Raw genomic sequence first — 13,006 nt, forward strand, 5'->3', positions numbered from 1 at the left:
GTCACATAGGTGTGACTGCAGACTCCTTGGCCCATCAGGGAGAGCTAACACCAACCACAGAGCAGGCTGTGAGTTTTCATCATGCTCTGGCTAGAATCCAAAAAGTAGTAATGGAAAAGTGGTTTAAGTGCTGGAACAAGTCCCAACAAGCTGGTGGAGTCTGGGAGTGCATGAGATGCCCTGACGGCACTTTCTCATGGTGGAGGCTGTCCAGGCCTGAACAAGCTATTATATTATAGCACAGTGCAGGATAGGCCACTGTCCTGTTGGCTCATATTTCTCATGGCTATGGCCAAACTTTGACTCACTGTGCCCCGCTGTAGGGAAGAAGAGGAAACTGTGTCTCATATTCTTTTTGACTGCCCCAGACTTGCTGATCTCCATCTTGATGGGTCTGGGAAGCCAAAAATTCTTGACTTGTATGGTTAGATATATGAACTATGCAAAACAGCAGGGTTTCTATCCAGGGCTTTTGCAAGAGAAGATTTGAGCCTCTCAAGCCCCCACTCAACTGGAGTTTAATGATGATGTTTGTTTTTTTTGTTTTATGTTTTACTATTTATGTTTTTATGATATGTTTTTTATAAACATGATATAGTTTTAAATGAATATTTTAATTATAAATGATAATACACAATTTGACAACAATTTAAGCATAATATTTTATAACTTAAATGTATTCATTTTATTACTGTTTAATTAATATTGCATTTCAATCTGATGTAGTATATACTGTATAACAAATACAAAATATCTGCCTGGTCATGTGGTATATAGACTCTCATCATGATGACCCTAGAATTGAACCCTACCTACTCCCATCCCTGTTAGGACATAATAATCCTCATGTCTGAAAATTGACACAAGTCATTCCTTCCAATAATATGTAGTGGATTATAATTTGTTTGATGATTCCATGGCTTGAGCTATAACATTGTAAAATTTAATCTTATCATTTTCAATGTCATCTTATTAAGGAAGATAAAACTGAGAAAGAGAAGTCAAAGAGCCCAAGAGGTAGTGCCAAATCTAGTAAGACAGCTATGAATGAACAGGAGATAGTACCAACAGTTGAGCCAGTCAAAAAATCAAAATATTGGCCTGTAAGTTCTCTGTATTTAAGTATATGTATTTTTTTTTCTAATATAAACATCATATTTTTTAATCAAATTTTATTATACCATAATTTGAGCCACTTTCAACAATCTTAACATTAGAGACCATGTTTTCTTTTTAGTTTTATGGATACAATACAGGCAACCAACTTATTCACATATCAGGCCTAACAACAACATTGTTCCCTACTGATGGAGGCCAAATTAAAATTGATAGAACTGAAATTGCTCAAGGTACTATTAGATATAACATTTAGTTAGATTTGCTTAAGGTACATTAATAAACAGCCAATTATTGATATGTTTTACATGTTTCGGATGTTCCTTCAGAGTAGAAGATAATTACTTCCTAGTCCAAACCTCCCGCAGGACGACGGGGGATGGGAGCGGGCAGGGTTTGAACCCTGTAAATGTAACAATAATTTATTTGACTAACAAATGATTAAGTAATATAAATTATATTGATTAATTGTGCACTAAACAGTAATAATAATACTATTAGTTATAAAAGTAATAAATAAATAAAAGTTAAACTTCTGTATAGAGTTGGGATTATAAACTTATAATCCAAAAAAATAATTTCTTTGTATAAAATAACAGAATAATAGAAAGAATAGAAAAGTAAAAGAATAGTTTTACAAATGCCAGAAAGAATAATGGAATTTTGTTCGAAAGAGAAAAAGTAGCTTCTGTAATCCTACTTTCTAATAGAAGTGTCACCCTTTAAGTATTAGTGGTTGTTTGAAATATATTTATATAAACTAGTTGGCTGGAGAGGTTAAGAATTATGTAAAGATATAGAAAGGTCTTTCAGGAGACTATAAAAATAAAGCACAGATAGCTATCATGGACCAATCATTTATCGTTAGTCAGAAGTCATTAATTGTTAGTCATTTGATCAGTAATTATTTATACACTGAGAGGGAAAGTGGTTTGCATTCTATACTAATTACAAAGGAAAGAATTTTTTTTATGGGTTTTTGATCTTGCAAAAATGGTATAGATTTGAGCTTATACTTGTTTACAAGAAGTAGCTTAATGTTTATTAATTTATTATTAAATTAGTTTTTTTTAATGTAAAATGTTCATTTCATTTTAAAAAATTTTTAAATTCTTAAATTATTGATGACTAAGCAGAACTCTTTTCTGCATACTTTGGTATTATCTAGAATAAACATAAGTTTTAAATGGGAGACCTACATTACAAAAGCATAACATTTACATTTATTTATATGACATGACACATTATAACAAGACAATAGACACATTGCAAAAACAATATTTTATTTCTTTGAATAGTAATTTATTAAACCAAATGTTAACTAATTTTTTTTTTGCTTGGAAAATAAAAAAAAAAACATTCATATTAATTGACTAGGCACATTGCAAAAACAGAAAATTGACATTTATTTAGAAGACATGCTACAACAACAGAATATTGGCATTTATTTACAAGACATTAGACTTTGCATTCTCTGTTTGGGATCCCTTAACTCGAGAAAGCATTTAAAAAAAAAACTAGAACAAATTCAAAATTGATCAGTGAGATTTATAACAAATGAATATTCACATTTGATTAGAGTAACACCATTAGTAAATTTAAAGACACTTCAGGACAGAAGAATAAAAATTAAAGCTGCAATAATATATGGAACAAATAGAAAAACAAAACCTACTAAAATACTCAGAAAGACACAAAGATAGATGCACATTTCTTATTCCATATGCTAGGACAAATTCCTACAAGTTCTTCCCTAGTGCCATTAGATAATGGAATGGGTTGCCTGAATCAGCCATTGTCCCTGGTTCATACCCTGCCTGCTCCAATCCCCCATCATCCTGCGGGAGGTTTGGACTAGGAAATAAATTATCCTCAACTCTGAAGGAACATCTGAAACATGGAAAAACATTTTACATATTATTCATCCTCATTCTTTCTGTTTTCTAATACAGGAACAACTTCAGTGAAAAGCAGCCTGTTCAAAGATGATCATATATTTACTGTGCATTTACTAAACCCAGTAGACAAGATTGAGAAACAGGAAGAGGAGAAACTCCAAGAATCTAAGAAACTAGAAGAGATTACAGCACAAGGGGATCAGCCAATCTCAAATGAATCTCCTGTTCCTATAACTGTCATTGCAGAAGAGGATAAAGCAGCAGATTCAAGTAATCTAATGTTTTATTGCATGAATGCATTGAAAACCTTAGCTGACTTCTCTCACTTTTATTTAAATTAAAAATAAGATTAAATTGATCAATTATTTGGTCATGGATTGAGTTTTCTATTACTATTAACCTAATTTTTTATAAGCCCCACATTAAACTAAAACAAAAAGCGATCTATAGGGCAGATGATGTAGAAGTCACCTGTTTCTGTGACCCACGGCTAATGAGGCTGTCAATAGCCAGCACAGTGACCAATTGCCTTTACTTTTCCACAAATAATGTTAGTTACCCAATAGAGCTGGGTGGATTCAGAGGCGCTCTTAAGATCCTAAAATTAAAAATCCAAGTCTTCACCAGGATTTGAACCCAAGACCCCCAGTTCAAAGCTAAGCTCCTTACCACTCAGCCAACACACCTCCCATATGACCCACATAGTAATGAAATAATGTTCTAATTTCACATATTTATGGGGGTTTTTTTTGGAAATTTACATTATGTGAGACTATGTTAATAGATTGAGATTGTGTAGATGATCTAAATAGTTTCTAATAGTTAATTATTGGATACCATTTTATTTGAATTTTCTTCAACCATTAAAGCTCAAAGTTATTTCAATGACTAAATTGTTTTTCTGGTTGGCTGCCTGTTATGTGCTATGGACTGACATCTTAATGGTTCCTGGTTCAAACTCTGGAGGAGGTTTGGGCTAGGATGTAATAATCTTCAAATCTGAAGAAACATCCAAAAGATATAAAACAAACAATTTCTGCTCCACTAAATTAGTGTATCTAGGATACTTTTTTTAGGTATAGAATGAAATGTCAATAATGATGGTTTAAGGTTAACACCAATAGCTTAATTTCTACAAGCAACATTCTTACTTTACTGACCTACAGGATTACATACCTTTTGGAAAAAAAGTATGATTATTGACAAAAAGATGCATGGTATGAAGAATACATAGATCAATGCGAGATATGGAAATATTACAAAAGGACTTAAATTAGTAATAAAAATTAGATATTTTTTAAAGCTTATGTTTCCAACCAGAAAAAATCTATATATATAATTCTCTTCATGGCTCAAGAGTTTGGACATGCAAGCAAGAAGTAAAGGAAAGATCACTCTTTTATTTCTGCAAGTCGGATGAACTAGAGTTACGCCAGAAAAAAAAAAAGAGGGGGTGAGGGAGAACAAGTAGTATTCACCCATCACTAAATAGCAGGGCCGGACCATTGTGACCAAGAAAGATCACTCTTTTTTTTATTTCTAACTCACGTAGCAGCAAAAAAAGAAGGGAAGGGGGGAGAACAAGTAATCTACTTTGTATTCACCCATCACTAAAAAGCAGGGCTGGACTCAACCGTTGTGGGGCCCTATGCGAAACGGATTTCGTGGGGCCAAGTTTGGGTAGGGATACAGATAATAAGTGAAATTTAAGAGTTTGTGTTAGAAAATAAATTCGTCTTTGCATTTTATTCATTCTTTACTACGTACAGAACTACTTTACGAGCCTTGCATGTAGCGAAGTCATATAGTATATCATAAAAATTTTATTTCCTACATAGATCATGCTCAGTAGCAAGAATTACCAAATGTTTCAATCTATCTATGAGAATTGTTGACCTCAAGTAATTCTTCATTAGTTTAAGGCACGAGCCGCCAGTCCACTAGTGTTCTTTATTATTAGATTTTAAAAATGTAGATTTCAATTCAGACTTTATTAGAAGTAGTCAAACATTTAAAACAAGTATAATCTATGCTAGTAATATAAAGTTTCAATTTAAACAAAACCTTTTAATGTTTTGGTTTAGTAATTAAGTAATTTAGTAATTGCCCAGCAAAAAACAATGACTGTAGGTTTAATTAATTTAAATCTATAATTAGCATGTAGGTTCAATGCATGCAAGAGTATGTAATATAAAATATGATCTTTTTTTTGTAAGGGATGTCTGTAAATAATAAGAATGAACAAGAGAATCAAATGACAGAAGCATCCAATGAATCCAAAGTAGATGTGGAAGAGAAAGTTGTTAAGAATAAAGTCAAACAAAAACCAGTGAGTCAGTTTGGTTCAGTCACAGCTGTACTTTCTGATGGCATGGTGTTGGCATTTAGCCAGTTTGGTCCATCAGGAGAATCAAAAGGTCTGTATTTAGAAATTGAATGGTTATCTAGGTGTGTTTACTAAATGTTTTAAGTAAACTTTGTAAAACAAATTAAAAGGTATAGATGACCAAAGTAGCCTATTTCTTCTATGAGCATTTCTGTATAAGTAAGACAAAGCTTCACTGAAACTGTAAGCATCTGTAAGGATGTTTTTTATCTGAATTTTAGTTTGTTTTAGAAAGATTGTGCTAGCATTTAGGTATTATCTGTAACAGTAAAAAGAAGCACTAAATGGCTGTGTCATGTTCTTGAAATGAGGGCAGAGGCATTAACTAAAATGGACATTACAATGTAAGAAAAAAAAAACAGGAGGGTAAATGAAACCTAAAACCTTTTTCAAAACCTATTTATGGAGAACAAGCAGAAGGAACATTCCAATATGGTGCATTGATGCTCACTTGTTGTAGCTTGAAATTAGTAAAAATCAAACAATGAATGACCCTAACCCTCTTTCTCTATATATATCAATACGAAACACAACATATTTGCCTTCTACATTTTGCTGACTATAGCACTGCATTTTTCAGCTGAAATTTTGAAGGAATCTTGTCATCCTACACCAGCAAAAATTGAAACACCAAATTCATTGCAGAATCCTTTGTCTCCAGCTCGAAGCAAAAAGGAATCAAAGAGAAGCCAACAGCTTCTCCCAGACTCTATAGAAAAGGTAATAACATATTCCATTTTGAAGCTTTAGTTTAGGATGTCAATGTAACAATGAATATTAATTAAGTAGAATTTCTTTTAGAACTCTTTGTGTATTAAAAAAATTTAAAAAATTCTAAACCATTTTTTTGTTACTAATTTTGTCTAGTTTGATGAACCAATCAATGAAGTAAAAGTTGAAGAACATAGGGATGTTATCCAACAAGAATTTCAAGATATTTTTGTGACATGTCCAGATGGTCTTCAGGTCATGTACTTTTTACAAAGCTCAGTTGGTATGTCAGTTTCTTAATGAAAGTATTTTTTATTTATTATAATAACTACCATTATATTGTTCATATATTTAGTAGAACTTAAAAAGTGTTAATAGTACACAGTGATTGAGTAATCAAATGTTTCACTGACAATATTAAGATTTTAAAATTTAAACGCTGATATGAGTTGGATTTTTACATTTCAAATCTCAAATCGGATGATTTCCTTACAAATGCCTGATTTTAATGGTTGCATGATAGTGTATATTAAAATATTCATTTGTTAGTTGTGCTAGATACATATTATTACTAATCAGAGGTCACAGAAACATGTTTAGTTTATATCATCTCACCATTGAAGCTTATGAACCTTTTAGTTTTTTACCCTTTCTGTTTTGTCCCACCAGGTATTGCACCGTCTCACACAGAAGACTTTCAGTTGGCTGTCAGACAATGTTATCCTTTCAAAACTAATGGATTTCAAGAATGTGAATCTGCAAGACACCAATATTTGATGAAAGAAATATCACGTACAATCACGCCTGATGGAAATGTTATTAAAATGATGACTGATGGATCAGTAGAGGTAGAATTCAGCACACAAAACATTTTTCTTTTAAGCATTAAACCAAATATAGCGTGCTTGTATATGTATGTATATGGTGGTTGAGTGATAAAGCATTTGGCTTCTGAACTGAGGGGTCCTGAGTTCAATTTGTGGTGAACACTGGGATTTTTAATTTTGGGATCATAAGGGTGCCTCTGAATCCACCCAGCTCTAATGGGTACCTGACATTATTTGGGGAAAAGTAATGGCAGTTGGTTGTTAAGCTGACCACATGACACCTTCATTAACTGTGGGTCATAGAAACAGATGACCTTTACAACATCTGCCTTATAGATCATAAGGACTGAAAAGGAAACTTTACATACTTTATATATCTATTATCTATACATTACCTACTAGGCACTCATTTAAGTGAAATAAATTATGTATTATGTTCAAATTATCTAGATAACCCTAACACTAATCCTAATCCCTACTCTTAACCCTAAATTTTAACTCTAACCCTAACACCAATTCAAATCCTAAACCGTAACCATAAACTAATTCTAACCTCAACTTTAATGGTACTGAAGCAGCTAATATGCACATTACCTAATTAAAACACTAATTCTGCTCATTAACGGAGCAAATAAGTAAATTTGCAGATTGCTAGCTAATCTGCGCATTAATAGATTTTAAGCGTTGGTATCATATATATATATATATATATATATATATATATATATAAGGATATAGAATAGATCCACATGGAGAGAGAGTATAAAGGAAGGGTATCGAATTGCAGATGCCTTACACAACAGAAGCAGAAAGAAGTGTGAAAATGGAAAGGCGCCTAGTTGGTAATTAAATATGCCAAACCTGCGACCGCAGCTGTGTATCAAGGATTGGCCTCATCAGTCACACAAGAAGTTGCAAAGGGAAAAGAATGTCTCTCGAGACGTGAAATGCCATAGACATATATATATATATATATATATATATATATATATATATATATAATTATATAATAGTTGTCCCAGATTAATAAATAATTATATTTAGCCATTAACTTTGAATTTTCATTCAACAACACTATTATAAATTGGAAATAATAGATAAGAGCGTAGTGATATTTAAACCGATTCAGCACTAAAAAAATAACAGTATAATGGTCATAGGGCTATTATTATTGCAGGCATCTATTGCTCTATAATATTTTTCAGGTATTAAGTGCAGACAGTACTGTCAGTATTTTTACAGGACATTGGAGCTCACAACCCTCTAGACCAGAATCTCCTGTAAATAGTACCAAAGCAGTGTCACCTGACTCCATGGGACAAAAAAGTAAGTTGATGAAGCACACACACAAAATGATTTTAAAAAAATACTACATTATAAAAAAAAAAATTTTTTTTAAACAAATGTCAAATTCACCAATGCAATTTTTTTTTTGTTTTTCCAACTTCAGCTATGTCTCACTCACAAACAAGAGCTAAAAGTAGCATCAAGATAACAGAGTCAGAATTGGAGGAAAAAGTGAATGTTCCTAGTGAAACTCCCTACTGGACTATCACTTATCCTAATGGAGAGCGTCTTCAGATTTCACCAAACAAAGAACACAAAGAATTACCTGCTGTGCCAATTTCAATAGCAACAGATCCTGATACTCAGCAGGTCATTTTTAAGTGAATTTCACCTTGAAAATGAATTATAAGGATATTACTTAGTATTTCTTTTAAAAAGCAGTAAAGTTCCCATTTCAGACCCTGTGGTCTATAGAGCAGATGATGTAAAGGTCATCTGATTATGTGGCCTATGGTAAATGAGGGTGTCATGTGGCCAGCACAACAACCAACCTCCTTTACTTTTCCCCAACTAATGTCAGGTACCCATTAGAGCTGGGTGGACTCAGATGTGCCCAAGGATCCCGAAATAAAATCCCAGTCTTCACCAGGATTTGAACCCAGGACCCCCGGTTCAGAAGCCAAGTGCTTTACCGCTCAGCCACCATGCCCTAGTATTTCTTTTTTTTTAATTTAAATTTTTAATTGGCATTGGATCCCCATTGAGCTAGTGACAGTCCTTATATTTCAATATGTTAAAAATAACATTTAGATTTACTTGGGTGCCTGTTTATACTTAACCTAGATTACTTTGTAGTTTATTGTTGTTAACTCACTCTGTCTGTCTGGACTCTTTTTTTCCCATTATTGGATCAAATTCAAACTTTGCACAATTATTAATTGTCAATGAAAATACATGAATCAATAAAAAAAAACTGATTAATTAATTTATTTGTCATAATTAATTAATTTTGTTTTAGATAAAAAATGTAATAAGCTAACTGTAGATAAGCCTACTGTAGAGAATTAGGCCATTCACCAAAAATTGTAAACTAGCAATAGACTATAAAACCTTCTTTTTTAAAAACTATTTAACTAACTCAGTGGCAAACATGGCAGACTTCATTGTGAAGGCTTGGAATCAAATTCAGGCTCTTTTTTTTTATTTTGTAAATTGTTTTTGAAAAGGAAGAAGGGAAACCTTCTCTTGGAGAAGCCCTTGGAGCATTCTATAAGCATGATAGTTAGACTAAAAAAAATGATTGGACCATAGCCCTTGGAGCATTCTATAAGCATGAAAGTTAGACTAAACAATAACAATAAATAAAAATATTTCCAATGGCACACATTTATTATTAGTCTAGATCTGTTAATTAATTGCATGATTGATTCAATCAATATAATTGATGCCATTTCACTCAATAGAAGCTTTGCTTTAAAAAAAAAAAGTATTTTTTTATATTTTATTTGTTAGTACTAGGACAAATAAATAAAGATAAGTCTTAATGTTTGTCTTTTTTTTTTTTTATTTTATTCTGTTGCATTTAATAGCACCTTGAGCCTACATAATATTTTTTATATAAATTACATTCTTGTTATTACTATTATCTGTATATTTCTCCAGACAATGGCAACCAGAGATGACCATGTTGTTACAGTTAGTTTCCCAGATGGTACCACAATTGTTGAACATGCTGATGGAACACGCATTACTGTGTATTACAGAGAGACACCCATAACTGTAGAAACAGGTCATTTGGTTATAATAGCTAGTATATATTTATCTTGATATATATATATATATATCTTGATATATATATATATATATATATATATATAGAGAGAGAGAGAGAGATAGATAGATATATATATAGATATATATAGAGATATATATATTGTTAGGTGCTTCCGCGGTGTCTAATGAAGGTAACACTCAAGGGAATACATACAATCAATATAAGTTAGTCTGATACTTAATGTCAGACAAGTTTAATAGCAATGAAGGGAACCATCGAATGTCAGCTAACTCCATAGTTCATAAAATGCTACCTATCTCTAAGGCGTTCTCGAAGTATTCTGTTTATGTCAGCTGATATTTCATTCTCTCTAAAACCTATTCTTGTTTTTACTAGTCACATCATTATCTTTGAGTCAAAACTTCCCCATTTTCAAAACAAATAATTAATTAATTAATTCCTAATCATGCCAAAACAATATATATATATATATATATATATATATATATATATATATATATATATATATATATATATATATATATATATATAGCTCCTCCTTCGTGAATGAAAATGAGCACATTTCTCATATCCTATGAACGCAGAGATGACTGTAAAGTCTAATCCTCATTTTAAAACGCTGGCCACATATGTGGCATGGGTAAGTTTGGTCAGTTGCATATAGACCTGCTTTGTCTCTCAGCTTTTTTTGGTTTGGTGCTCTTTCACACTGGCCACTCTCCTTGCTTTGTATCGCATGACTCCTAGACTCACAGCTTCATGCCATTAGGATGGATCAAGAGCTAGAGCTAGTGTGAATGTCAATATCACACTCCTAGAAAGGGCTCTTAAGGGTGTCTTAAGAACTGTTTTAGAATATAGAGTTCATCAAATGATAGTAATAAATAATTATAATAACAGTAGCAATAATGAACAATACTCTCATTTGTGTAAATCTAAACAAGACTGTAGTACAAGTAGTTTAAGACCTGCCATTAGTTAGTTACTTTCTGTAAGTAACTTCTTACACTTAGCGCTTGTATTGACCTCCCTGTGAGCTTTTCTGCACACAGCTCCCCTTACAGAAATCATTTGGGAAGGCAATTGTCTGGCATGCGGACTACATGTCCTGCCCATTGAAATCAGGATCTTTTTACTGTGGCATTGATACTGTTTATGTTAGACAACTGTAGGATTTCAGTATCTAATGAATTTTCCTTAGACAGCATAGGTGGAAGAAGTTTAATTTAGCTTTTTGATGTGGCTGGGAATATAAGGTCCAGGACTATGATGCATATTAGAGTGAAGGGAGCACCACAGCACTGTAGACTTTCAGGCTGTCTTAGATGTAGTGCTGCTAAAACAACAGTCTGCCTCCACCCTAGCAGATTCTTTTTTTTTTTTGAGGTGTTGGCATAATTTTGCTTCACAGAGAATTCATCTTTTTCACAAGAAAATGTAACAGACTTTAGAACATCATAGAACATTGTTCTGTTTTATTCATTACACTGTCTATCTTTGAAATGTACCCTAATTTTGTATACATTATTAAAAATATCCTAATTTGGGTTTAGGATTAAGGGGGTTTTAGAGTACCGAAGTTCAGATAATTGGTACTCCTAGTACATATATATATATATATATAAATATTTATTTATTTATTTATTTATACAGGTTTCTATATGTACATACTAATAGATAGTAACCATGTCTATATTTATTTATTTATACAGGTTTCTATATGTACATACTAATAGATAGTAACCATGTCAAAACCATAGGATTGAAGAGGATATCACTAATTTGTAGATAACCAGTGGCATCTCTAGTGGGATGGGAAGAGTGACACCAAATTGATAAAATGACAGAATCAAAGGCATTTTAAAACATGAATCTGCACATTTTACAACCAATGTAGTTAATTAGCACTTTATTTATGTTTCAACTAATAAGGCTTTGCAACATTTACGCTAGAGATGCCTCTGGGGGCAGCCATCTTTACTTTTCCTTTATTGTCAACTTCTTGCACCCAGTGTAGCTAAAATTATTTTTAACAATGCAATACAGATAAATATTTAGTTGTTTTTCTCATTAGATAATTGAACATTTTATTTCTTGCACATTCAATCCCAAGACCCAGTTTCAATTTTTAACAATTATTGATTGTACCTAACAAAACTCTAATTTATTTTAAAAAATGAACCAATTAGACAATTATTTATAGGCAATTAATTATTTTGTTTGATATCAAATAAGGGAGTACAGAGTGTTTCCCGTTAGATAAGCTTTGAGTATTAAAAACTGATTTTTATATTTTACTTGTTACATTTAAAATTTCATTATAAAATATTTTATTAAAACTTGTTTGCAATATTGTTATTATTTAAAACTTTTAAATTCTTTCATTACAGAGGATGATAAATCAAGTCTTGAACTAAAAACATTTAAATTTATAAAAGTAGAATGTCCAACATATGCTACAGTGGAATTCAATGGAGAAACTTCTGAAAATTTAACTGTTTTTGGTAATGGAACAAGTATCAATGTTTTCCCTGATGGCTATTATATTCTTCATCATTGCCAAGGTGGCAGAATAGAGGTGACTTTTCAATATTTGTTTCCTTTAATATGGCAGCTGTTAATCTCTGATGTACTTATTTTTTTTAATTACAAAAAAATGAAAGGAAAATAATTCTTATAGTTAAAAATCTGTGACTCTATGAAAAGGGACTTATGATCCTTAGTTTTATAGAGAAATTTAAGCTGAAGTAATGATGCTTTACAGTAAAAGATATTCACAACATCAACACATACTAGTCATAAGGTTACAGTGCCATCTTTTTCTGAGTACTGCCACTGCAACACAGGTCTAGTCCACCAACATTGCCTCACAATCAAGTCTCAGTTGTTATTGCCACACACAGGTCATGGACATTCCTCTTTCAATACAGATCATGAGTGCTGCCTCCACCTTAGATCAGGGGGAATGCCACTCTGTTAAGGGGAG

At 32.2% G+C, this 13,006-nt stretch overlaps 1 protein-coding gene across 5 annotated transcripts in view; it reads left to right on the plus strand.

Moving 5' to 3' along the window:
* Window positions 1–13,006, plus strand: part of LOC106066803 (sperm-associated antigen 17-like) — a 48,878-nt gene that overhangs the window by 23,812 nt on the left and 12,060 nt on the right. For all 5 annotated transcript variants that reach the window (XM_056031751.1, XM_056031750.1, XM_056031754.1 and 2 more), the window contains 11 exons: window positions 978–1,103; window positions 1,238–1,349; window positions 3,069–3,284; window positions 5,231–5,431; window positions 5,981–6,120; window positions 6,268–6,394; window positions 6,781–6,959; window positions 8,144–8,264; window positions 8,389–8,594; window positions 9,888–10,014; window positions 12,411–12,598. In XM_056031751.1, the coding sequence (XP_055887726.1) occupies window positions 978–1,103; window positions 1,238–1,349; window positions 3,069–3,284; window positions 5,231–5,431; window positions 5,981–6,120; window positions 6,268–6,394; window positions 6,781–6,959; window positions 8,144–8,264; window positions 8,389–8,594; window positions 9,888–10,014; window positions 12,411–12,598 (1,743 nt within the window). The remainder of the gene's footprint in view (window positions 1–977; window positions 1,104–1,237; window positions 1,350–3,068; window positions 3,285–5,230; window positions 5,432–5,980; window positions 6,121–6,267; window positions 6,395–6,780; window positions 6,960–8,143; window positions 8,265–8,388; window positions 8,595–9,887; window positions 10,015–12,410; window positions 12,599–13,006) is intronic.

This window comes from Biomphalaria glabrata, chromosome 6, assembly GCF_947242115.1.
Source record: "Biomphalaria glabrata chromosome 6, xgBioGlab47.1, whole genome shotgun sequence".
NCBI lineage: Eukaryota > Metazoa > Mollusca > Gastropoda > Planorbidae > Biomphalaria > Biomphalaria glabrata.